The 27,027-nt window shown below is 44.5% G+C and overlaps 1 protein-coding gene and 1 pseudogene across 3 annotated transcripts; both read right to left on the reverse strand.

The window, feature by feature from the left end:
- Nucleotides 1-1,207: 1,207 nt before the first annotated feature.
- KLF11 (KLF transcription factor 11) lies at nucleotides 1,208-20,217 on the reverse strand. Of its 3 annotated transcripts, none has more exons than XM_073336039.1 (4): nucleotides 19,956-20,217; nucleotides 11,997-12,257; nucleotides 8,699-9,695; nucleotides 1,208-6,229 (listed from the first exon to the last, which is right to left on the reverse strand). In XM_073336039.1, the coding sequence occupies exons 2-4, from the start codon at nucleotides 12,138-12,140 to the stop codon at nucleotides 5,934-5,936; spliced, it is 1,437 nt and encodes a 478-aa protein (XP_073192140.1). In that variant the 5' UTR covers nucleotides 12,141-12,257; nucleotides 19,956-20,217; the 3' UTR covers nucleotides 1,208-5,933. The 3 variants fall into 3 exon arrangements, with proteins under 3 accessions (XP_073192140.1, XP_073192141.1, XP_073192139.1); XM_073336040.1 differs by lacking the exon at nucleotides 19,956-20,217 and adding an exon at nucleotides 15,169-15,319 and having other exon boundaries at nucleotides 9,068-9,695; XM_073336038.1 differs by lacking the exon at nucleotides 19,956-20,217 and adding an exon at nucleotides 15,169-15,318.
- Nucleotides 14,236-15,020, reverse strand: LOC140908189 (uncharacterized; annotated as a pseudogene).
- Nucleotides 20,218-27,027: the final 6,810 nt, after the last annotated feature.

Consider the following 27,027-nt stretch of genomic DNA (forward strand, 5'->3'; position numbering starts at 1 on the left):
TCATACTTGTTCCTTTTCTAAGATGAAGTCTTTTTTAATCTCTCTTCATATAAAAGCTGTTCCATACTCCTAAATCATTTTTCTTGCCCTTCTCTGTACTTCTTTCAGGTTTTTTTGGTTTTTTTTTTTTGTTTGTTTGTTTTGAGATGGGGCAAGCAAAACAGCACACAGTATTCAAGGTGAAGGCGTATCATGGATTTATATAGGGGCATGATATTTGCTGTCTTATCTACCCACCCACCAGTACAGCTTTGCTCGTCTTCCCAAATTCAGGGCATGCTGCCAGTTGTAAGGGGCTAGGACGATGAGTACAGCCAGGTGTCACAGCAGAAGGCTGCAGTGAAGAGCTGAAGAACACTGCCTCTATTTTCTTGCTTTAAACTTATTTTGTTTGTTTCTACACTATTGTTCTCTAGTCCAAGACAAACCCAGACTTTTTAAAGTGACTCAGCTAGAAATAAGTGTTGCTGCAATTTGGTTGGTGGGAAGGGCACAGTAAAGAAATAGCAGAAATATTCTTCCATGTTATTGGACAACTCTTGCCTGACGGACCACTAAAGACGATATGCCCAGATTCTGTTCAAGTAGCATCCACATCACAGAATAAGTGCATAGGGGAAGGAGAAACCAGTTACACTTCTGTACAGTCTTGGGATACTGGTTTCTTCCACTGCTAGAGAAAATGGCACTGAAGTCCTTCTATTGGTTTAAATAGAAGAGCAACCTGCATCTGAATCTTTTGGACCAAATTTGGATATTTGCACCTAACAGCAGTGACCTCATGTGGAATTATGGAGGTGCACATTTTTTGTATCATTACAGATTATCAGCATGACCCACACAAAGAGAATTTATTTATAAAAATCTAAGGGCTCCTGTCAAAAGGTTGCAGAGGGTCTTTCAAAACCCAGACACAATGACTGATTATGAACTGCACACCACTATACCAAGTGCACGAGAATGGTTAACAAATGGATGAAGCGCTGGAAAAATCTAGAATAGGAAAAAATAATCCTGCATTTCCAGAGAAATGCACTAGATGAACCAACACATCATCTGTCTAAATGTCTGCCAGATACCATTTTATTTTTACACATTCTTGAACAAACTAAATGCTTTAAATACTTGTAAATCCCAAATATGTGTGATTTAAAAATAAAGCCACATTACAGTTTTATTAAATAAGTTAAGAACAGTTACAAAAATGTGAAAATTTTAAAATTTATTTTGAAATATACTTATAGGCTCACAGTAAAAAGACTGAACAAAACTGGGCAGGCATTAAAGTGCACTAGGACAGTTTACCTGGTCATGCTTAATCCACTAATAAGACTTCATTTTTCTGTTTCTACTCCCTTATACTGTGCAAGACAAAAAGTTTCAAATTTTGGCTTAGTTATTCATGCACCTTTACAAAAGTACTTTGCTTCCTTTGGGCCCAATGGTATGAGCGCCCTCAAAACACTTCACAGGATACGTTCAGCCCTAGCATTGGGTGAAAATTTTCAGCCAATAGAAATGTCACCAAAAAATGCCTTTTTCAGATCATCAAAAACTATTCCCGAATTTGGGTAAAATCTAACAGTTTCAGCCAAAACAACTTGAAATTTGTGTGTGGAAAAAGTCAAAACATTTCATTTCAAGCATTTAGAAACATTTCTTTCTGACATTTTTCTTCAAAATGGCATTTCATTATCAAATTTGGCCAATTTAAAAAAAAACAAAAGAACATCACTACAAAAGAGGGTGAAAAATACCACAAAACTGCCAAATCAAAACAAAAACACTCATAATGAATATAAACACGAAAAGACTATTTTGACTCTATCTGAAATGTTTCAGACAACTGGAAATGAAAGTTTTCCAAGTTTCTTGGTTTGATTAAAAATTTTTAAAAATTGGTTTTTTACAAATTTTTTTTTTTTTAAACTTTTCGGTTCAGCACCCAAACCAAAAAATCCATTATTTGCTCAGTTCTATTCGGCTCTTTGCAGGCTCAGGTTCTAAATAATCATGGGTCTAATGCTCACACACAGCTCCTGCTGACTTGTAAGTGCCCCTAACTTCTAAATAAATAGGAGATAGAGGTATTGCAAATAGGACGCGGGGACCAATGACAACTATGCTTGCACATTTATGAGCAGAATTTTATCCCATACTCTCCTGTGCATCTTCTTCTCCCTCTGACAACCAAAAGAACAAGATCATCTACAAAATTACTTACAGGGCATTTCCAAAACCGTTTTGCTACTGGGAAATATCAAAATATTTTGCCAAATTAAAAACAATTAGTTTCCCAAAATAGGTTTTGAAGTGGATATGTCACATCTGGGTCAAGAAAAAAACCCACCCAGTTGCACTACAGTCCATAGGCAGATTTTTTTGCTCTTCTCTTCCCTAGAGTATGAAGACCAGGGCTAATCTTTTTTTGCAATGGAATTAAGCTTGCATCCTAACAGTCAGTACTCAAACACCACAAGAGTAACAGTCCAAGTATCCACTTTACCAAAGAGGGGAATTACAATATAGCCCTTTGAAAAATACAAACATTTGCATACATATAGCGATACACACAATTACTCCTGGGGGAATTCTGCAAAATTCTGCGTATTTTATTTGTCAAAATAACACAATATAATCATGCCAGTTTCAATTATTTTGGTAATTTATTTCAAAATAAATGTCAGCAACTATGTCTGTAACAATACAGACAACAAAAAAGATTCAGGAAATGTTTTTTTGACAAATAGATTCCTTACTAGGCACGTTACTACAGAACTCTGAGTAATAATTCATTTAAACTACAATACAGAAACGTATTTCCCACACCCCTCAGAAGCAGTGCAAAGGCCTGGGGGAATCAGGGGTGACTGAGGAGCTGAGGGAGGGGAAAGTAATTGCTGGGAAGGAGCCTAGGTGTGAACTTGGAGCATGTTGGGTGTGGATGGGAGAAGTACAAAACTGCATCTTTTTTGGGAAGGGAGGGATTGTTAGGGAGCCTCCACCATGCAGACGCTGACTGACCCCTAGCCCCTCTCAGTCAGGCAGGCACATCTGCCCCCATCCCCATGTGGCCCTGCACCCCCACTCAGCCACCCCACTACCCCATGTGGCCCTGCACCCCCACTCAGTCCTCGACCCAGTCTGTGCCCCACTAGCCCTTCTGAACCCCAGTCTGTGACCCTTTCCTCAGCAGCCCATGCTGTCCGTCCTCCCATATCACGTGCCTCCTGACCTGGCCCCACGGACAGGGTGCTGTGAGGGAGGCAGCCTCCCCTTCCCTATCCGCAGCTGGGGCTGCTCCCACCTAGGAGCAGCTGCTCTCTGTTCTGGCAACACAACAGCCCCTGGTGGGCAAAAGGAGTAACTGCAGCACCTTCCCAGCAGAATGTATTTTCTGCTGAAAAAAAATTCTGCGAAGCACATAAAGTCTGTGCATGCGTAGTTGGGCAGAATTCCCCTAGGAGTATACATGATCAGCTGTGTCATAATAAATGTCAAATGAACAAGAATTGGACATTTTAAAGGATATGCACAAAAATTTAGCACACTGAGCAAAATGTTTCAGTTTAGCATAATCTTAAAATTACCAATAACTGTAACCAGAGGCATAAAAACCTAAATTTAGGAGCATATTCTGCTGTTACACATGCGCTTCACTGACTGCAGATGAACTATAAACTGATTTCAGCATGTTTGCATCAGTTCATATGAGCGCAGAATCAGACCACATACTGCACAACAAAACAAAGTTTTTAGACTAATGAAGCAGTGCAACATGCAGCACATTCCCAATTATTGATGTTTTATTCATCTGGAAATTTAGATATCTTCTCAAAAGTTGAATATAACTAACAGTTTCAATGTATTATTTGCTGGTAGTAGGAAAGTCCAATCATTTTACTTCAAATAACTGAAATACTGTTCCATATGGACACCAATGGATTTCAAAAAGTGTAACAGACCAAACTTCGTAAACCATTTTTTGCAAACAGGAAGAGAATCCAGCTCATGCTGCATTAGTTGTGTTGACTGTGTCAGGCTCATAAGAGCAAAGAGTAGTAAAAACATACTTTGTCAGTAAAGAGGCAGATGCAACTGAATGCACACAAAAGAAGCAGATGACCTGGAGTATGAAAATGCCATTTTTATATTGTTACTTTTCAGATTAGAACCACACTTTAAAGAGAAGGCTTTTCACGATAGAAAATTTAGACTCAAATTAAATAAATAAATAAGCTTAAGGCAAAGTCTGTATATGAAGTTGTTAATGTTAAAAGATGTTTGCAACAGAAGCAGCAAAGTTGCACAAGGAATCAACCTACAGAACAGAAATATCTGGATTAAGGAAGGTACCATGCTAGTCAAAAAGCTATTTTTAATCTGTTCTAGAACCAATGATTCTGGGTGCTAATGAAATGTCAGATGTTACACCAAGTCTGATCTCAGCACTACAGCAAACATCTTTGCTTGTTAATATGTGTGTTCTCTTCTTGACACAGAAGCTGAGTGATCTAGTTGTGCCACACACGTTTAATGTTGTTAATCATACTATGCTACTAAAGAAAGTTACAACAGAGTAGTCCTGCAGCTGGCAATTCTGTAATTCATCTTAGTCATAATGTATTTTGATGGAAAAGAAAGTCTATTCAACAGGAAGAGTGTTTCATTTAATAGAGAAGAGTGGTTCTGCACGCAAAATAGCATGGAGCATAAGGCCGTAAGAAGAGGCTCATCAGTTTAACAAAGTGGCTGTGTTTTGAATTAGACTTTGGGTGTGCGCTTTTGATACACAAACTGAAGTCCTGAATAGTTCATTACTAGGTGTACAAGAGTCTATCCTAAACACTATAAAAAAAAACGCTATAATTTTAAAAACAAAGGAAATACAAATCAGAGATCCAGTTTACTACACGTGACATCTGTTTTGTCATCATCTACCTGTTTTGGGTTTACAGTAGTAGCATCAACAGGACTTAAGTAAAAATCCCTTAATAGTGGCAAAATTCTTCAGAAGTAGCTGCCTTTGTGCATCCACTTGAACAGTCTTGGCTCTCCAAAGTTTGCTCAGTTAGAACAAAATCTAATCAGGAGTGCACTGTCTTTCAAGCTTCCACCTGAAGTCACAAGGACTTCCCACAGCAAATTTTATGAAACATGCTCAGTGCAATTTTTTCCTTCAAGGAACCAATTTCAATTAATTGTTGTGGATTTCAAGAAGCAAATTTTATTCCTGGAGATTTTTTGTTTTGTAAATGGCAACAGGCTTTTAAGCCCCACTCCTGCAATCTCATTTGAATGAAGGCCCGACTGTGCAAACTGATTGCTGGATCAGGGTCTAAATGTGTAAAGTTCCAAAACATTCTGAGCTACAGTGTTATATGTTTATAAAATGTTTTAATTAAGTTTCTTGAGGCTTAGTGAAAAGCAGTTTCCAAACAAAGGGTCTGATTTTGCACACTTTTACTTATGCAAGTAGTTTCAATGACTGCAGGCCAAGCCCTAGCTGAACAAATATAAAATATATTTTGTATAGAAAATACTAGTATATAAAACATTAAAAATCACCTTGTTTCACTTTGTATCAAATATGAACAGCAACTGTTACTCAAGTGAGTTTTGCTTTTAATACTCTAGTACCCAAATTGTTTCCAAAGAGTTCTGCTTTCCTGAAGTGCCAGTAACTGGGGATGCCCAAATTTTGAGGAAAAGAGGGGGGAAAAAAAAGAGACACACACAATCGAGTTCTCATATGATATCATCAGAACAGAGCCTAAGCTGAAGAAAATAATTACATACCTTTTTTCCACCCTATTAAAGAGGCAAATATGAACAGAAATTAAGAAAACATTGTCAATTCGGTTTTAACCATTGTAGCTCTTTCCTGACTTTTAAAAAGTTCTGAGAGCAGATTTTTTGTCCAACTAGCCCACTTAGGCAGAGGTTGGCATGGGTACGAGCATGTTCAATGCACCACCACTTTTAGGTTTCTCTGCTGTAGCAATTCTGTTCAGTTTGTCAACCTGTGTCTGCCAACTGGGTATTTTCTTTGTAGTCATATGACGACGGGCGTGTTTTGTCAAGTGATCACTGCGCATGAAACGACGGTCACACACAGGACAAGCAAACTTTTTCTCTCCAGTATGAGTTCTTCGGTGGCGAGAAAGTTCATCTGAGCGGGCAAACTTTTTGTCACAGCCTTCCCAGTTACAGCTGAAAGGTTTTTCTCCTGAATGGATATGAGGGAAAACAAAACAAGGTTATTTTTACGATAAAAAAGAAAATGGCTTTAAGAACTAATAATTTAGACTCCAGCCTTTCAGACTCTTAAGCACATATATAAATTTATGCACACAAGTCCCATAAGATTAAGCATGTGCTTAAGTGGCTGCTATATCAGGGTCTTAGACAATAGTACATTTATTGCTTTTGTTAATTTTCTGATTTAACATTTTAAAAAAATGTTGCCAAACAATTCAGAGTTTAGGGGAGAATATTTTTGCATAAAGCTACAGTATCTTTTGACTGTGAACTTTGAGAAATGAACCCCTCTAGTAGGCTGTACTAGAAGTCAGAGGCTGTACCATGTCATTAGAAAGTACTGTAATCTCAAATAAAGTCTTGGATTTGATCTCAATGTCATAATAAAATGCTCAATTCTTCAAAAGAACACAGCAACTCAACTGCTAATAACAATTAAGAACATAATTACTAAGATTTTGGATCATTTACTGAGCTATATTTATCATTAGATTTGGGCAGTTCATCAATTCCACCAAAAAGAAGTTACATTTTATTACTCATGTGGTGTGAAACAGAAGTAATATAAGGGATCATCCTGCATTCCTTTCACAAACTAAAACTTCCATTGGCTTCATGAGCATTTTGGATGCTCAAGGAACATAAGTGTGAGCTGAGAGCTTTAACATCACCTTTACTAGTTTCTGATTACTATATGTGTGTAATACACAGTTGTGCAATTTTAGAGCTATTCTAATAGCAAGTGATCTAATACCCACTTTTACCCAGCGATAAACATTGACTATCCAAAATATACTTACAGATAAATCTGAAAACATGTGCTCCATTCCACAAGGAAGCACTAGAAAGAATTCTTACATATTAAGAGCTAAGTCCTTCCTCTATTGCACAAGATAATCTTCCTCTCTCTCAAAGCAGGAGTAACAGAGGGAAGGGTAGGTCAGCTATTGTTCCTCCTGGCCTTCTGCAAGCTCTGTTTGCTAGTTAAGAATCACAGTTAGGCCAGTGTGCTCCAGTTCCCCTATATACATGCTGCAGTCTTCATGTTAGAAGGGATGCACACAGCTTCTTTTCAAACCAGAGGAAAGATGTTCTGTAAGGCACACTGCCCTTATCCCTGGGCCATCCTGCACTGCACCAGGATAACTCAGGAACCCACTACGCCAGCCATAAAGGCTCTTCCACTCGCCCACGCACCCTAAAGGGCAACAAGGGGAATATTCTACCTCTGAGTCAGAGATCCCCAATCTGTGGGGCTCATTCCCCTAGGGGGCACCAAGAAACGTTTGGGGGAGCCACGGCTGGGGCCAGGGTCAGCCCTGATGGGGGGGGAAGAGCACAACCCAGCTCCACTCTTGGGCCTGACCCCGGCTGCCAGCCCCATGCCTGGGGCTCCGCTCCCAGCCCCAGCTCCACAGACAGAGGTAAGGGCGGGTACGCGAGGTAAAAAGTTTGGGGACCAATGCTCAATTTTCTTGTTTAGGGGAATATCGACTCCCTGAATTTAAAAAGATAAATTGTCAGATTAAGTGGAAATTAAAACAAGATTATGTGCTGAATGTCCATAGAGTTAGACCAAACTCAGGGGAAAACCAGGGAAGAAATACATCTTAAAATAATCTCCCCTGCCCCCTCCCTCCAAAATAAACAAATATAGCACTCTGGCACCCTTTTAATGAGAACCCAGCATGCATGACTTGCAACAGACCAGGATTTCAGAAGGGAGAGAGGAATTATTAAAACATACTTGGTAAAAATATATTTCTGCTCTGACTGCTCCCCAAAAAACAGTCCACAGGTATTTGTTATGTTCAATTTTCATTTCAGTTTAACAATTCTGTGCACACAGTGGTCACAAACTAAAGCTGATCAGTTTTATTTAACCAACAGTTCTATTACCCAGCACAGTGGAATTCACTACAGCTCAGGACCTGGTGCTCATTCTTTTAGTGAAGTCAGAATGCTAAAAAACTGGAAAAAAATACATAATTCCCTATTATCTTAAACAGGTGTATAGAGTGGATTCTGTTACGTATAGCCTGATGAACCATAAAAAGACAGACACAAAAACTACCTGTAGGATGATGTGTCACAACACCCCCTCTCCAAGAAAACTGGTTTATGTAATTCCTTCAGATCATATTAAATATAACACAACTCAAGTTTTAAAAAAAAAAAAACATTTTGGACCAAGTTTTGCTTTAATTTACACTCTGAAATTCTACTGATGTCAGTGGAGTTAATCTGGGATTAAATTACAGAAAAAAAATTGTCCCTTTTTTGTCTGTCCTTGAAGAATGTCCTCTACTCTCCCACAATATATGGGAAGGTTTCTATGCCACCCACTTACCCCTCTCAGAATTAAAATGCAGAATAACATTCTTCCAACAATACAAGTGAATATTCTTGTAACAAAGGACTTGCCCTCCATACGCACCAGTGTGAGTACGAAGATGGGCTTTGAGGTGGGAACTTTTGAAGTAAGTTTTCCTACAGCCTGGGAAGTTGCAAACGTAATTTCTCCTCCTTGAGAAGTCCATTTGAGATGCACAGCTTTGACCAGAAGCAATAAAAACTGGTGCAGGAGCAAGAGGCAATAACTTGGTGTTTCCAACAGTCATTAGAGTTTGTTGGCACTGAGGTGTCTGTGCAACAGCAGTCTGTGGAAGAACCAACATAACAGTCCCCTGAGGCACAGAAGATCCCATGAGAACAGGCTGAGAAACTGGGGCTGTTTGGGGTAAAATAGGTTGGACAGTAGTTGCGACTGTCTGTGTAGGGGGTTTTATAAAGGCAGAAATCATACCTCTTTGCCTGCTAAAAGGGATCATTTGGCAGATGACTTGGGGGTTTGAAACAGGGGTAGGTAGCAGCTGGGTGGCTTTTTTCTGTAGGTAGTTGTCACAATTCTTTGGTAAACAAGTCCGCGGTGAAACAGGCCTTATTGGCTGTTGCCCTTTATTGGTAGTGTTACAACTGGAATTGTGCAAATAAGGCTGATGTACTGATGAAGTATCACTAATTAAACCATCAGCAGTATCCATGTCCTGTGAAACTCTGGAATGTCTTCGGTCTTGTGCTTCAGACCAGTCTGTGGAAGTGCTGCAATTGCCTGAAGTTACCTTTGTTTTAACTTGCACAGCAGGAATGTGTGGGTAAGCAGAACTATCGCCTGTATGACGTATAACACTGGTTGCCATGGCCCTGCAAGGCTGAGGGGCAGGTGGCTCAGATATTGCTGACTTCTGACTGGACTGCCTCTCCACGTTTATGACAGATGGTTTGGCTATGGCAGATGCACAGTTTGTAGCGGTGACTACGCAAACAGATGTATTTGCCATGACTGTCCTTGGTTTGGAATAAGTGACTTGTGAAGAAAGGAGCATTGTAGTCGATGGCTCAACAAAATCAGGGCTGTGGGGTGGGGTCATACACTAGAAAAATAAAACAAAAGTATACAAACATAAAAACAATCATGTGTTTTCATAGTGGTTATCAACCTTACTTTAAAAATAAAGAACACACAATGAAGATCTAGAGCATAATGAAGAGTCTAAAGACCCATATTTTAGGAAGCTATGACTAAAACATTAACTTCTTATAGAGTGGCTCTTCTGGAAAGTTCAAAAGCCTGCTCGTATCAAGTAAACAGTGATGCAGCCACAATACTGCAGGCATCAGCTCTTTAGGCTCCAACGCCCATTTTCACCCCTCAGATAATGGATGCATCTATTTAAATACTGTTCACTGTGCGCTGTTCTTAGAAAACAGGATAGCAATTCATAGTGACATTATACCTGTTTAATTGCAGGTTTGCAATGACCTAAATCTTTTATTAATTATTATTCTGTCAGTTGGAAGCTCATCTTGGAATAGATATGTTTGGAACTGCTCTCCCCTCTCTTCTTGAGCCACTTCTCCCTCTTCCCTCCACTGCTGCTGAGAATTTATGCCTCTTCCCAACACTGCTGCAGAAGAGACCAGCCACTGTTAGGAGATGAGAATGTGACCTATGAGGTCTATCAGCCAGTCATCACCTCCTCTCAATCTTCCTCCTCCTTTTTCCTAGACTTTTATTATGCAAATGAACTATCAGGTAAAATGAATTTCTTAACATTCTGAAAGATTAAAACGAATTAGCTTTTTTTCCAAGTTCTTCTTGGATATCACCTACAACAATACCTACATAAAAAACACAAGAGAAGCTATACTGGGTCAGACCAAAGGTTCATCTAGCCCAGTATCCTGTCTTCTGACTGCAGCCAATGCCAGGTGCTTCAGAGAGAACGAACAGAACAGGTAATCATCAAGTGATCCATCCCCTGTTGCCCATTCCTAGCGATCTGAGAATCAACTGTCATCTGAAGTGGACCAGAACTTTGGAGAAATAATCAGGTGCATGTACAAACGCACAGGCTATGGAAGTATCACGATGAAGTGGCAAGTTTAATTTCAACTTGCTTTCATGCTTTATCATAGCGTTTAACAACATTTCTCCTGCATTCCAAGAATTCTTTTTTGTATTATCTTTGCAGGTAAATCTATACAGAGTCTACTCCTGGGGGAATTCTGCAACATTGTGCAATGCAGAATTTTGCAGAAATTAATGCTCTGTGCACAGAATTTCCTTTCCCCACCACAGAAATGGGCTGTAATGCTGCTGCCTGCCACTAGGGGCCACTGGACCCGGCAGAGCCCACCTCACCTACAGAAAACACTGCCAGGGGAAGGGACCAAGAGAGCTACAGGGTTGGGGGGGGGGGGGCGCCAGGAGGGGGAGGAGAGAGAGAGAGAGTGTGAGAGAGGGAGAGAAGAAACTCCACACAAGCTGGGGACTGAGCATCAGGCTCTTTCTCCCTCTGGATCCCTGGGCTCTGATGGGTAGTGGGGTGGCTGTCTGGGCTGGGGGAAGTCCGCAGCTGAGGTCTGTGGGGGAAAGGGATGGGTTTCTGGGCAAGGGGAGGCCCCGCAGTTGGTCTCTGGGGGGTAGGGGATTTGGGTGTATTGGCTGTGGGGGGCCCAGAGCGGGGCTCCGAGTGGGAGGGGTTGTGGGTGTCTGGCCCCCTAGCGGGGGGGGGGGGGGGGAAGAGGGGGCAGAGAAACAGGAAATGGTTTTGTCACAGGGGTTTCTTTTAACTCTCTACTGCTGGGGGAATTGTGTGTGTTTCTCTGTCTGTATTGTTGCAGACATACTTGCTGACAGGTAATTTGAAATAAATTACAAAAGTACCTGCAACTGGTGTGATTATGTGGTGTTATTTTTGCCAAAATTGGAAGAATTCTGAAGAATTTTAAAATATTGTGTGCAGAATTTTTATATTTTTGGTGCAGAATTCCCCCAGTGTCCTCTTACTCAAAGTACTAAAGAGAAACCTACAATAAACTATCCAAATAAGCTTGCCCAGGACATCAGTTAAAATGAACACTTGATCAATGTTTTTCTACTTGGCTTTAAACAGGAGCTCAAAACATTTTGTTTGTATCATCACATCTATTACTGAAGAAATGACGGAATTATCCAAACTGAGAAATGTATACTTTACATGAAAATAGTAATTACATATACAGACAAGTTAGGGGGTAAACATCACTTTTGACAATAATCAGCATTTAAAAAACAAAGATACGGCTCTCTCCCCAAAGACAACAAAATTATTCAGTATAATGGGGATATAATATTAATAATATGTTATCTGTGGTCATGCATATTCATTTTGAATTTGTTTTTTTCTTACCAGAGTAGACAAAAAGTGATAATCCTTTGGTAATTCAGAGGCTGCTTCAGCATGCATTGTGAAGTCACCTGAATCTGAGATGGGCGTAAGTGGCCTTATCTTTAATAGGTCACCTTTCTGTGATCTTTGACCCCAGGAGCTCATACAAACAAGCGCCTCGACTGCTTCTATGTCATTCTGCTCTAAGGTGCTGCACGTAGACCTTTCACTGTCATGACGCTGTCTTTCACGTATAGATTCATATATGTCCACAATGTCAACCTAAAGGCAATCAGATCATTAGTTGTTAGGACAAGTCAGAAAAAAAAGTTACCACCACCCACATATTGTTTGCTTATAATGAAGGTCACTTGAAACTCATTGTATGCCCAATGCAAGATTTTTTTTTAAAACCAACTCAGTTATTCAATATGCAAACCTTTCCCCTCCCACTCCTACCAGAGTACATCTTATCTCCCCACTCCCACCCCAACTAGCCTTGCAGAAGAATGACTCACTAGAAAGGAATTGACCCACGTAGCTCAAATTTCCAGACTAACGTTCTTGGATTATTGTTGCTCTGAGTAAACATGTTCTGCACATGCACACACACATACACAAAGTGACTCCATCCCCTGCTTTGTGTAGGGAGGGCCATTTTCTGACTTGTCATGAGGGTTTTATTTAGCATCAGTCTAATATTTACTGCTGTTTAGAAGAATGAGATACGGGCAGAGAATCAAGGGCTCCCAAGTTCCAAGCACAGGTCTGCTGCTTACTCAAGCTACGTCTACACTACAGCATACGTAGGCATAATTTATGAAGCTCAGGGGTGTGAATGAATCACCCACCTGAGCGACATAAGCTACACCAACGTAAGCACCAGTGTGGAGTTTCTCCCACTGACATAGCTTCTGCTGCTCGCAGGAGGGCTGGAGTAGTTAAGCCAAGTGCAGAGTTCTTTCATGTTGGCTTAGAGCTATACCTGTCTGCGCCGTTCTAAACTCTCTAGTGTAGCCGTGCCCTCTCAGTGTATAAATTTGGCAAGTCATTTATCCCCCATATTATAGATGGAGGAAATTGAGGCAGAAAGATGCACACATAGGAGGGCACTATGATAACTGGATGTGCGTATGGTGCTCTATGGTAAAGCACTATGTAAGAGGTAGATATTATTATTAGGGCATTTGGGGATGGGAGAGGAACCCAAACATCAATTTGTTTACATAAGCAAATACTGCATTAGTGTACTTTTTGGGGGGTTAAAAATCCTGATCTTTCCTTCAGTGAAAACATATACAAGTTTTGCAAATGCTCACTGTGTGTGCTGTAATGACTCAAGTAGCCACATGTTGTTGCTCTAACACTTATAGTCACTTTTCCCCACATAAAATGAGTGATAACAAAAGGGTCCACTCCACCACTTCTTGCACACCCAAAACTCTAAACAAAATCAACTATAATTCTGAGTGTGTGAGGACAGCAGAATCAGGCCTTTCTTTAGATTATAAACTAATCTAGGGATTAGTTAGGGACAATGCTTAGATACTGCAATGATAGGTCCTACTTGAAAAAAAAAACTCAAGCAGATTAGATGGCATTGGGTGAAATTATGCCCCCACTGAAGGTCAATGAAACCGTGCCATTGACTTCACTAGATCCATAGTGCCATGCAGATACACATGTGTAATAAATACTATGTATTATGTACACAGTTGTGTGGCAGATACATTCAGCGCAATGGATCTAAAAAGCAGGCATTTATCAAATCCATAGAGTACTCATCCACCTGACAAATCATCCCAGATTTAAAGGAAGCCTCAAGGTTCAAAAAAAAAAAAAAATTCCAATTTAAAGAGTCCTTAAACAGACTAACTGCTCTGAAAATTTTAGAAAAATTTCCCACAGCTCTTGAAAAATCATCTAATTACTTTATATAATTCTTTGATTACAACATGAACAGTAGAAACCACCAATCAGGACCAGGTCTCCACTGTGCCGGGCACTAGGCAAACTCATGAAGACACAGGAGCTGTCATTCTTTGCAAGTCTCCGCCCTCCAGGCAAGAAATAGCTTTCCAAAGCCCTCCATCCACACCACAAAGAGGTTACGCTCCACGCGGGGGATTTCCTTTAGACGGGCTGCGTTCGTGAAATAAAGGCGGTAACCAAACTCACAGCCGGCGCCGAGAGGAGCCCGACAGCTTGTCCCGAACTCACCCCGCGCGCAGGCACTGTCTGCAGGGGAAGTCGGCGCCTGCAAACAGCGGGCGAGCTGGCAGCGGCCCCAGCTGCTGGGCGTCTGCCGGAGCAGCAGCAGCGCCACGGGCCGGGAGATTCCCGGGAGATGAATGTTTGTTTTCAGAGGGGGCCGATCCTCACCGGTCTCGTTTGCCCGCTCAAGAGGGGGAGGCCGGGCTCCCAGGCAAACCTGACGGAGCCCCGGAGCCGAGCCCAGCGGGCTGGAAGGAGGGAAAGCCCCACCCCCAGAGGGGAGGGGACGGCGGGGTTTCTCCCCACCCCGCGGGGCCCGCCGCCGCCGCCCACTCCGAATATAACTCCGGGGCAACGTGATGTAACAAAATACCCTGCGGACGGCGCGCGGGCTCCGGCTAGCGAGCGCCAAGCTGCAGCGGAGCCCGGGCTGGGCGGGTGCCCGGGGAGGAGGAGGCTGAGGGGGTGCAGCGCGGCGCGGCTGTGCTGCCCGCCCCGCCCTGGGCAGCTGCAGCGCCCCCCCCCCCCCCCGGGTGCACGGACCGCGCCGGGGGTCAGCCTCGCCCTCTGCCCCACGCCGACGGCAGCGGTGCGACCACGGGGGGCGGCCCCCGCCCGCCCAGGGCGCTGGGAGGGGAGGCCGGGCTCACAGGCAAACCACGCGGGCGCTCGCCCCCGTGTTCCTCCCGGGGCCAGCGGCGCGGGCCACAGACGCCCCCACCCCAGGGCATGCCCGGGGCCGGGGGCAGGGCCACGGGGAGCGGGCTTGGCAGCGCCCCTGGCAGGAGGTGGCCGGCTTGCTGCCTCCGGCGCCCCACGAGGAGCCCCGCATCTCGGGCGAGCGCGACGCGCCCATCACCCTGGCATCTGGGCACGGGCGAGCCCTGGGGGAGAGCGAACCCGCAAGGGAGAGCGGCTGGGCAGCCGTTCCCCCAGTGCCCCCCTCCAGCCCAGGGCAGCGCCGGCCGCGGGTACTCACAGCGGGGGCTTCTCCCATCTCCGAGCCGGGCATGGCGAGGCTCCTGCAGGCAGCAGCGATGTGACAAAGGCAGCAGCCAGCGCCGCCTCCGCTTTCACCTCCCCCGCCCGCGGGGCCGGCCGCGCAGCAGCCCAGGCTGGGGTGGGGGTGGGGGTGGGGGGGGCACACTAGCTACTCCGTGCACTAGGCGTGAAGGGGGAGGAAGGAGCGGGCAGCCCCCGCACCAATCGCGGCCTGGCCTGGCCCGCGCCGGACCAATAGGCAGCCTCGGCCGGCGTGATCGGGGCGTGCAGCCTGCCTGATAGCAGGAAGGACTCAGCGTGGGCATGTTCGCGGCGGCGGCGGCGGCGGCTCACTCGGAGCCACCCGCTGGAAACTAGGGGAAAGGTCAGCACGGGGAAAGGGGGGCGGGGCTGTTTGTCGCTGAGCGGCGGCCAGCCCGGGAATGCCTGCGCGCGCGCGCGGGGTGTGGGAGAGCTGCTGCGAGCTGCAAATCCCTCCCGTCCCAGCGAGGGAGCCCGGCTCCGGCTCCAGCCCGTGAACGTGAAAGGGGCTACGCCCCCCCCAGCCAGCACAGAACGCACCCCCCCGTACACAACTCTTGTTTTTAGAAACAAGAGCTCTGTCTGTGTAAGCTCCAAAGCTTGTCGCTCACCAACAGAAGTTGGTCCAATAACAGATATTACCTCACCCCCTTTGCGTCTCTAACATTCTTGGATCAGCTACAACAACAGTGCATACAAACAGTAGTATTAACTCTTTCGCAGCTGAGCAAAGCATGTAAGAAAGGAGAGGGCGGGTCCTTTTCAGAACTGCCCTGTCTGCACCGGCGCCAGGGACAGCACTACTAATTTGTAACCCTTCCCAGTGGGGGCTGGATGGCAACCACCGTGTCTCGCAGCCCCTTGTTCCCGGAGGACAGCCAGGGCTCCCACTTTCCCCGGCACCCCAGAGGAAGTAGCAGTGCTGGCCTGGCAAGGGACCACCCCGTGGAGCTGGAAAGCTTTCTTCCCCCTGGACTGATGGTAGAGATTCCAGCACCTCTACTGTGGGGTTTGGGACACATGAGGGGACACCTAGCTCCAAGGTCAGGTACGAGTTTGGCTCAGCCACATCGATATCACTACGGTATTGCCAACCCCAAATGTTCAAAAATCGGGAGTCAGGCCCCACAGAAATCATGACATTAGCTCAGAAATCATGAGATTAGTACAGCGAGGGGTTTTCTTGACCTTCAGATTTTTGAGCCCTTAGCTCTACACTGCCCTTTGAGCCCTTAGGTCTACACTGCAGTTACACAGCCGCAGCTGGCCCATGCCAGCTGACTCTGGCTAAGGGGCTTGAGCTAAGGAGTTGTTTAATTGTGGTATAGATGCTCCCTCTTGGGCTGCAGCCCACGCTCTGGGGCTCTCACACCTCACACAGTTCTTGAGCCCAAGGCCCCAGCCTGAGCCCAAACATATACACTGCAATTGTCCCCACAGCCCAAGCCCCCCGAGCCCAAGTCAGCTGGATGTCTAATTGCTGTGTAGGTATACACACGGGGTACATTTAGGTCACATTTTCAATCTTTTCTTCACAGCCAAGAGGGCTAGAAACTTCACTTTTTTTAAACCTGATTTTTCTATCATAACCTTTCAGAAATCCAGCCTTTTTTCTCCAAATGGTTTAAATGCTTGTCCACACCTTGGCCTCCAGTCTTGATTACTGCAACCTCCTTCTCTCAAGCTTACTTGATAGCAATATCTCTTCCTTCCAATCCAGCCAAAATACAAGTTAAAAAGATTTTCCTAACCAGTCTATGAGACACACTACTTTCCTCTTTGAATCTCTCCCCACTGCCTGCTACATCAAATGCTCCTCATTCTCATCTGGAGAATCTGTACAACTTTGCCCCAGCCTACACCTCAGATCTGATTACAGGTTATATGTTTCCCCTTGTTTCCTTCTCTCTACCAATGATTTCAGCTCTGTCATCCTTTCATTTCCTTCCCATCTCCATATCTTCTTCTCTGCCACTTCATATGTAAGGAACAACCTCCTAGTCCCTGTGCATCAGCCTCTACATTTGCATTCATATGCCTCATGTCTTGGTTACAGGGCTAATTGTACCTCTGACCCCTTCTCTGATCTTCCTGAGGTATCCCCTCAGGTGTCAGGGCAAGTAAGTCTTTACCTCTCCTGGGGAGGAATCCTGCAATTCTCCCACTCTCAGACTGGATCCTGAGCCACAGTACCTTGTGGATCAACCCTGATTACCAAGTCCAGCTGAGTTTGGCACCTGCAGTTTTTCCCCTCAGGAGCTTGTAACCAACAGTAAATAGTGACCAGCGTGCCTTCTCAGACCACTTATTGTTTAATCATAACAGTAAGAACAAAGCATAACATGGATGAAAAAGGGTTTTAAAATAACCAGAGGTCTATATACACATGTATGTTGCCTGGGGAAGTTCTATGGCCTGTGTTATACAGGAGGTCAGAAAGGGCGTCTCGCACTCCCCGGTCCCTACCCATACGCAAAGTACGCAGCTGCATAGGGTACCAGGAAACTTGGGGCTGTGTGCTGCTCCAGCCCCTGCTCCGCCTCTTCCCCATGGCCCCCTCTCCTGCTCCGCCCCAGCCCCGCCCCCACGCCAGGCCTTCCTCTGAGGACTGCAGCAGGGATTGGGCCCACCCTGCACTCACTGGTGGCGGTAAGTGGAGTGACCCACTCACAGCCTGCTCCACGCCGCTGGCTCCCAGTGGTGCTGCCAGTAAGTGCTGTGGGGCAGTTCCTCCTGTCCCCCAAGCCCCAAGGCTGGGAGCCGGGGGAACAGAGAAGAATGGGCTGGGGCCGGGTCACTCTACTTCCCACCGCCCCGTGAGTGCAGGGTCGGGCCTGCCCTGCACTCACCGGGTGGCAGGAAGTGGAGCAACCCAGCCCCAGCCCGCTCTGATAGTTGTCATACATTTTAATAGAGCAGCTCCACATCCTTCACACCTCAAAAAGACTTGTTTCTTCTGTGAAGCCCACCTTTGCTAACTCATGTCAGCCATCTCCACCAGTTAAAAAAATGATTGTCAGAGACCAAGATAAAACTAAATAATAATAATAATAATAAAATTATAATAATTTAAAAAAAAATTGCCACCTTCCTCTGAGTTTCCCAATGCACTGAGTCTTACTTGTGCCTCTTGAACTAAAAATGCCTTTGGTCAAGAACTGTCTTTTTATTTATATTTTGTACAGGGCCAAATACATCAACCATGCTTAAAAATAATAAGAACATCAGAATGGCCCTACTGGGTCAGACCAAGGGTTCATCTAGCCCAGTATCATGTCTTCCAGCAGTGGTTAGTGCCAGGTGCCCTAGAGGGAATGAACAGAACAGGTAATCATCAAGTGATCTATTCGCTGTCGCTCATTCCCAGCTTCTGGCAAACAGAGGCTAGGGACACCATTCCTGCCTATCCTGGCTAATAGCCATTGATGGACCTATCCTCCATGAATTTATCTAGTTCTTTTTTGAACCCTGCTATGGTCTTGGCCTTCACAACATCCTCTGGCAAGGAGTTCCACAGGTTGACTGTATGTTGTGTGAAGAAATACTTTCTTTTATTTGCTTTAAACCTGCTGCCTATTAATTTCATTTAGTGACCCCTAGTTGTATTATGAGAAGTAGTAAACCACACTTCCTTATCTACTTTCTCTATACAAGTCATGATTTTATAGACCTCAATCATATCTCCTCTTAGCCGTCTTTTTTCCAAGCTGAAAAGTCCCAGTCTTATTAATCTCTCCTCATACGGAAGCCGTTCCGTACCCCTAATCATTTTTGTTGCCCTTTTCTGAACCTTTTCCAATTCCAATATATCATTTTTTGAGATGGGGCAACCACATCTGCACACAGTATTCAAGATATGGGTATACCATGGATTTATATAGAGGCAACATGATATTTTCTGTCCTATTATCTATCTCCTTCTTAATTATTCCCATCATTCTGTTCACTTTTTTGACTGCCGCTGCACATTGAGTGGATGTTTTCAGAGAACTATCCACAATGACACCAAGATCTCTTTCTTGAGTGGTAATAGCTAATTTAGACCCCATCTTTTTATATGTATAGTTGGGATTATACTTTCCAATGTGCATTACTTTGCATTTATCAACATTAAATTTCATCTGCCATTTTGTTGCCCAGTCAGCCAGTTTTGAGAGATCCCTTTGTAGCTCTTCGCTGTCTGCCTGGGTCTTAACTATCTTTAGTAATTTTGTATCATCTGCAAATTTTGCCACTCCTTTTTCCAGATCATTTATGAACATGTTGAATAGGACTAGTTCCAGAACAGACCCCTGGGGGACACCACTATTTACCTCTCCACTTTGAAAACTGACCATTTATACCTACCTTTTGTTTCCTATCTTTTAACCAGTTACCAATCCCATAATAGTATTATAATAATTATATAATAAAAATAATAATACTAATATTAATAAACAATAACATTAATACACACAAAAACTAAATTAAAAGACCATTATTAAGATTTCAAAGTCAAGCACTCGAAAGTTAGGACATGCCAAAATTAAAGCTGACTGTACAATCTTAATTTAGCTCTCTGTGAAATTTTCCAAAAAAAAAAAAAAGACAGTCTGAGGCAGATAGCTGGCATGGATAATTTCAGCCCAAATTGTTAAAGTTTGGCAAAGTTATAAGCAACTGAAAATAGAGTCTTATAATGGGCAGTGTTAGGCAATCTTAATAATAGTGTCTCTACCAGTCCCACCTATTATAAATACTCACCCAATGAGATTTTGCAGGTTAAGTAGATTGGCAAAGTATATCAAATGTCCTAAGAAAGACAGCAGAGGGAAGAATTTTGAGGCCAACAGACCATTAGGAAACAATACACAGGTACAGAGCTGAATCTGTTTTTATGCCCTCTGGGCAATAAGCAACACAGTATCCACCAGCCAGTATCCACACAGTAACTCCGTTTTCACGACTGCCATTAACTGCTGACTCTTCTAATGCATAGCCCAAGGAGAAACAAGTGAGAAATATTGGGAAAGTAAACCAAAAAGAAGTCTTTTAAAAAAAAGAGAAAGAGAACAATCTGCTGCACTTTTGGATAAGTGTGGGTGGAACGCAATTAGAACTTATTTGGGGCTCTGATAACGCAATCACTAGTTTTAAAGCCATTGCGGGGGTGGGGGGAGGGAGTTAGCTATTAGGATATTTTACCTGGAATTTTGTACATTAGTTTTATAATGTTTTATCTTCAGTGGTTCATCACCACCATTTGGATGTGTTCACCCTGGTATAAGCACAGCTGTACGGTGTAATAGTACACCATACAGCTGTGCTTATACCTGCAGATTCTGGGACTTCTGAAGCATCTATTCCATAATGCTCAGCATTATTGCTGGAAGCAGGGTCTTTCGGGTAATTTTTAGCTGCAAAGTATTGCATTTTGAGTGATGGAATTAGGAACCAGGATAGCTGGTCTGTGTCTTTCTACACTGTGGAGAAATTGTTGATTGCACTGGCTGTGCTAGAGATGATCTAAAGATGTTGGCTGAGATTTTCAAAGCTGCCTAAAGAATTGCTATTAAAACTGATGGGAATTTCATGTCCAAATCCTTTAGGTGGCTTTGTTATAACTAGCTGAGCCAACAAATGCTGAAAAACACCTGACCGGCTGTTTTGTGTGGATACTAGGAATGCATGTTGTGTTCTCAGCAATGCTTTGTTGCAACACCTCTTCACCTAGAACAAACATATCCAGAGATCTATAAGTGCAGTGGCAAAGACATATATAATAAATGTACCTTAAAGGAACTCCTTGAACTTGAAATCTAGTCATTTAAAAAAAATAGTTAAAAGTCATTTCAGGAACACTTGGTTCTGAGCCCTCCCCTGCCCCTGGCCAATTTTTGTGGGTTTAAATTTCAACCTACCCATTTTTAAAAGAACATTTCTGTATCCCCTGGTGTTGTCTGAAAAATCCACACAAACAAAAAGGGGGAAATAACTGAATAACTACATAGAGGATTGAGTGAAAAGTCCATAATGCAAAAAATAAACTGGAAAAATAAAGAAAATAATTTCTCTAATGACTTTCATTTATAGTGAAATAGATTCAAACAGCAGTAGAGAAACATTTCAGATAAAAGTCTGATTAAGTTGACAGCGTTATTTAAATATGTTTTTGTGGTTTAATCATTAAGTCTTTTATTCTATTTGGCCAATATCTTTACTTTTTACTCAATAGCTTTTACCTAAATACATTTTAGGCATTTTACATGGGAGGGATCATTCAAGTAACATCTTATCAAAGGTTTGACTCAAAGATACTAGTTGGGAATCAGCTAGTGGTGGCTTAAATGACATTAATGTGAGCCTTGGAGGGAGAGGGAAATGGGGAGTTGGCAGCAGTTGTTGAGCAGCATCATTTCTTCCAACATCTGTTATTGTAAGGGCTGGCGAAGGGAATTGGCAAAATGGTTAGATATGACTGGAACAAAGATAATTACATTGATTTTGAGCTGAATACAAGATGTGTTTCTCAAAGGTAAACCTAATAGTATCTGTATACTGAACAGAGCTTGAGGGAATCCCCAAATGTTCATGGAGACTTTTGACACTTGGGGTGAAATCCTGGCCCCACTGAAGTGTGGCTGGGGTTTCACTCTTAGATTTCAAATGAAAAAGTGTTAGGACCCACTGAGAGTGACACCAGCCCTGTGGGAGTAACCTGGGTGCAGTGGTCCACTGTCAGAAATTCCACTCCGGGAGGCAGGGGCAACGCCAGCCTCTTCATAGTGGGTGGCTGAGGTGAGCTAGACAGAAAATTGGGGGGTCTGCAGCCCCTTCAGCATGAGGCCCCACCCCCTCAATGGCCCTGGCCCCTGCTCCTCCTCAGGTAAGTTCCAGCCCCATCTCCTTCCCCCCCACCCCGAGGCTCTACCCCAGGCTTGGCTAGCTGCTCCTCAGCTCCTCCCCACCTTCTGATTGCTCATAGCTGGTACAGCCACCAGGGTGGGGGGACCCACCTGCGGGGCTGGCAGAGCCCTTGGGGAGCAGCGACCATGGGCGTAGGGCCCAGAAGCCCGGGCAGGAGCAGGTCAGTTCAGGCGAAGCCCCTGGACAGGGAGGGGATGGAGGTGGGGCAGGGACTTTGGGGAAGGGGTTTGAATGGGGGCGGGGTGGGGGGAGGAGGCGGGACCGGGTTGGAGTCAGGGCGGGGCCAGGGGCAGACGGAGAGTTGAGCACCTGCCGGCGCCCGCAGAAGTCGGCGCCTATGGCTCTTGAACCCTCCGCCTGGGCTTACTCCTGTGCTGCTTCTGGCAGCAGGACTGTCACCTTCAGAGCTGGACACCCCGCCAGCAGCCACCACTTTCTCTGCTCTGCCTTCACAGCTGGGTGGCCGGAGCATGGTGGCTGCTACCAGGTGGCTACGGGCAGGCTAAGGTAATTTTTGGGGTGGCTATAGCCCCCGCAAGCCCCCTCCAGTGCCGTCCCTGAAGGTAGGAGACTGAAGTGGAGCTAAGTGGCTGCAATCCCCCCTCTACTGGAGGAGTGTAGCTGGGTACATGACTACCTAACACAATTTGAAACCACATCTATAGTCAGTGCTGTGTGTAGCTGCAGAACATGCCAACTAACCTCATTGAAAAATAAAGCATCACTTTTTTCCTAGACTGGACAAGGCCTTAGAGGGGCGTGGAACCCACTACTCTGCGGATGATACTAAACTGGGAGGAGTGGTAGATACACTGGAGGGCAGGGATAGGATACAGAGGGACCTAGACAAATTGGAGGATTGGGCCAAAAGAAATCTGATGAGGTTCAATAAGGATAAGTGCAGGGTCCTGCACTTAGGACGGAAGAACCCAATGCACAGCTACAGACTAGGGACCGAATGGCTAGGCAGCAGTTCTGTGGAAAAGGACCTAGGGGTGACAGTGGACGAGAAGCTGGATATGAGTCAGCAGTGTGCCCTTGTTGCCAAGAAGGCCAATGGCATTTTGGGATGTATAAGTAGGGGCATAGCGAGTAGATCGAGGGACGTGATCGTTCCCCTCTATTCGACATTGGTGAGGCCTCATCTGGAATACTGTGTCCAGTTTTGGGCCCTACACTACAAGAAGGATGTGGATAAATTGGAGAGAGTCCAGCGAAGGGCAACAAAAATTATTAGGGGTCTGGAACACATGACTTATGAGGAGAGGCTGAGGGAACTGGGATTGTTTAGTCTGCAGAAGAGAAGAATGAGGGGGGATTTGATAGCTGCTTTCAACTACCTGAGAGGTGGTTCCAGAGAGGATGGTTCTAGACTATTCTCAGTGGTAGAAGAGGACAGGACAAGGAGTAATGGTCTCAAGTTGCAGTGGGGGAGGTTTAGGTTGGATATTAGGAAAACTTTTTCACTAGGAGGGTGGTGAAACACTGGAATGCGTTACCTAGGGAGGTGGTAGAATCTCCTTCCTTAGAAGTTTTTAAGGTCAGGCTTGACAAAGCCCTGGCTGGGATGATTTAATTGGGGATTGGTCCTGCTTTGAGCAGGGGGTTGGACTAGATGACCTCCTGAGGTCCCTTCCAACCCTGATATTCTATGATTCTATGTAGCTGGAGTGGCTAAGGGACTGCTGATACTGTGTAGCCCCTCATCAGCCACTACCAGTGGGACAGCCTGTGAAGCCCCTGAATGTTGAGTGGCAAACAGGGGATAGTCTTATTCATACATGAACTGCCTTTTTCACACAGATTTTTGGAAGAAAACAGCCATTCTTCAAGTTTTTGTGTGAACCTAAGCCCCATTGCTCAAATGTTCATGCATGGTCTGGGTACTGTGAGCCTCATTTTCAACCCTATAGTGCAGAAAAGGCAGATATGTTCAATAAATGTCTCCATTCTGTATTTGGGGGGAAAAAACAGATGGTGCAGTCTCATCATATGGGCATGAGAGCACTCTTTCCATTCCACTAGTACCTCTAGAGGATGTTAAACAGAAGTTACAGAAGTTGTCATGGGATAAGAGGGAAGATCCTTTCATGGATTGAGAACTGGTTAAAAGACAGGGAATAAAGGGTAGGATTAAATGGTAAATTTTCAGAATGGAGAGGGCTAACGTGGTGTTCCCCAAGGATCAATCTTAGGACCTGCGCACCATAGAGGCTGCCACACCATAAAATGACAGGGAAAAAAAGGACAAAAGAAGGGGCCTGGAGGGGAAGTCTGTAGTCACTTCCTGGGAGATGGGAGGTGTCTGGCAAGAAGACAAAGAAAGGAGTAATCTGTGTTTACTCCCTGGGAAGAGAAAGTTTGGGTTGTTAAACCCAGAGAAGGGGGGCAGAGAATAGAGCAGGGGAATAGGAAGGAGTCCAGGGAAATAGCAGCAGGGTCTGTGAGCAAGCAGACCACAGTTCCTAGACAAAGTCCCTGGACTGGAACCCAGAGTAGTGGGTGCGCCCGGGTTCTCCTATCAGTTGCTTGGGATGTGGCATAGAACCTGGCCTTGGTGCAGAAGACTGTCTGGAACTGCATGTGGACAGCTGACCCAGTGGGACTTTGATACCCCAGAAAGAGAGGACTGTACAGTGACGTGGCTGGAAGTCTGAGGAGAAACGTGGTGTGAGCAACCACCAGTAGGGGGTATCAGACTTGAATGGAGCTACTCCCCACACATGGTCACAAGAAGGTGCCACAGTGGTGACTGGACCTCATTACACATCCTTTTCAGAAAGCAAAGGTTGAGATCTCTTTGGAAACCTTCCAATAAACTTCACCCTTGCTAGAGGGAGGGAGTCATAGAAACTGCAAGTTTCAGAGTAGCAGCCATGTCAGTCTGTATCCGCAAAAAGAAAAGGAGTACTTGTGGCACCTTAGAGACTAACAAATTTAGATTCTAAGATGCCACAAGTACTCCTTTTCTTTTTATAGAAACTGCAAGAAAGTGAGTGGTGGAGCGAAGATGGCTTTTAGGACACGGCAGCATCAGAGTAGAAAGGGAAGCTGGTTGTCGAAAAGAGTGAGAGGTGCAGGCGTTAGGGCTGCAGAATGGGCTGGGCATGGTGAGAAGGCTAAGGAAGCAGCTCAGAGAATCCATGAGAAATATCAGAGAAGATCATGGGAGTAGTTGGGAAGGGATTGGGGGAGCATCCCAGCTCTCCAGGGAATATCCAGCATCAGAGAAGTCTCTGAATTTAAAACCAGAGCACAAGCCACAGAGTTCTGGTCTAACTTGAAGGTAAGGCCCTGTGTGGGCACAGCTCTGAGGGTTAATAAAGATAGATCCCAAAGGACCACTTTGCCTTCCCCTGTTCCTTAAATGTTCCTCTGTTTATATATACTATTCTACCCAGCAACATCCCAGAGAGGGAAATGCCATAGAAGTGCTGAAAGAGAGAAATGGAGCAGCTGAAAATAAATAAGAGGGAAAAGGAATTCAAACAATGTACACTCCACCCTCATTGTCATGTCATCTTTCAGAGCCCAGCTGAAAGGGAGCCCTTATTTATTATTTGGGGACATCAAATAACATAGTGGATGTTTCTGAATCCCAAGTCTGGCCTCCAGACTACTAACCTCCCCACCTTTGTGAGACATATGTATGCCAGTTCCTTAGGAGGAGAGTAGGGGTGGACAGTGATGAATTAATCCTTTCTGATGCCCTAGGACAAGAATGCTGTCCTTTCATCCCACCCCTCCCAAAATTAGAAAGTAAAAAAATTGCCCCTCTTTTCCCTTCGCTATGGCCTCTGTCGGGCGGAAGCATTGAATTCAACAAACCAGCAAAATGGCAAGAACAAATTAATTGGACACAGTGTCCAAGTGATCAGAATACAACCGATGTGTCATTGTGAAATATATGTCCAAGTCTCATAAAAATTCAAAGAGAAAAATGTTTTTAAAAGTCACCTGTATACCCCTGCTCCAGTTTATTTTGACCACTGGATTCTAGCAAAATAAACCTGTGCCACCATTTTTTTTCTTTTGTCCCCACAGACATGTTTCTTCTAACACCTGGAAAAGAAAGAGTGATGTAATTCAAAACCTTTCTGAGAAGTAGGAATATCCAATGGCATCATTGCTCTTTACATGCGCCAATGAGTCTTTGATGGCTGCTGAGTCTGATCTGTGAGTGACAGTCCCGTCCTGCAGGTAGGGCACACCCACAAACTAGCAATGCTCCATGTGACACCCTGGCACCCCAATATTCACCACTGTCATGTAATTAGGATATGTTCTGTAGAAAGTATGTTATGTGAGGTATCATAGAATATCAGGGTTGGAAGGGACTAAGGAGGTCATCTAGTCCAACCCCCTGCTCAAAGCAGGACCAATCCCCAATTTTTGTCCCAGATCCCTAAATGGCCCCCCTAAGGATTGAACTCACAATCCTGGGTTTAGCAGGCCAATACTCAAACCACTGAGCTATCCCTCCCCGCATTCTAAAAGTCTTGATCTGCTAGACATTAATATCTCGTTGGACTGTGTGTTATCATCATATGTGAAGTGATGAAGTTTGGTTATGTATGTGTTACTGAAACATGTTGTGAGGTTGAAAACACCCACAAGCAGCCTTTCAGGTACAACAGTAAAAAGGCCAAACAATGTTAATTGCTTAATGAGGAAATGCACACAAGCACAAGGATTACCCCAGGAACTGTATACAATAGTATACTGTATACAATACTCAGAGATAGCACTACACAATGGGAATTGTTTGACCCAGGTCACAGAAAAAGAGCTTTCCAGCAAGTGGGAAGAAGATTTAAAAGGGGGACAATGACATCATGAGGATACCTCTCTTTCCCTGCAAAAACACACCTGGAAACACCTGAGGGGCAAGGACTGAACTGTGGGAAGT

This window comes from Lepidochelys kempii, chromosome 3 (assembly GCF_965140265.1).
Source record: "Lepidochelys kempii isolate rLepKem1 chromosome 3, rLepKem1.hap2, whole genome shotgun sequence".
NCBI classification, from domain to species: Eukaryota; Metazoa; Chordata; order Testudines; family Cheloniidae; genus Lepidochelys; species Lepidochelys kempii.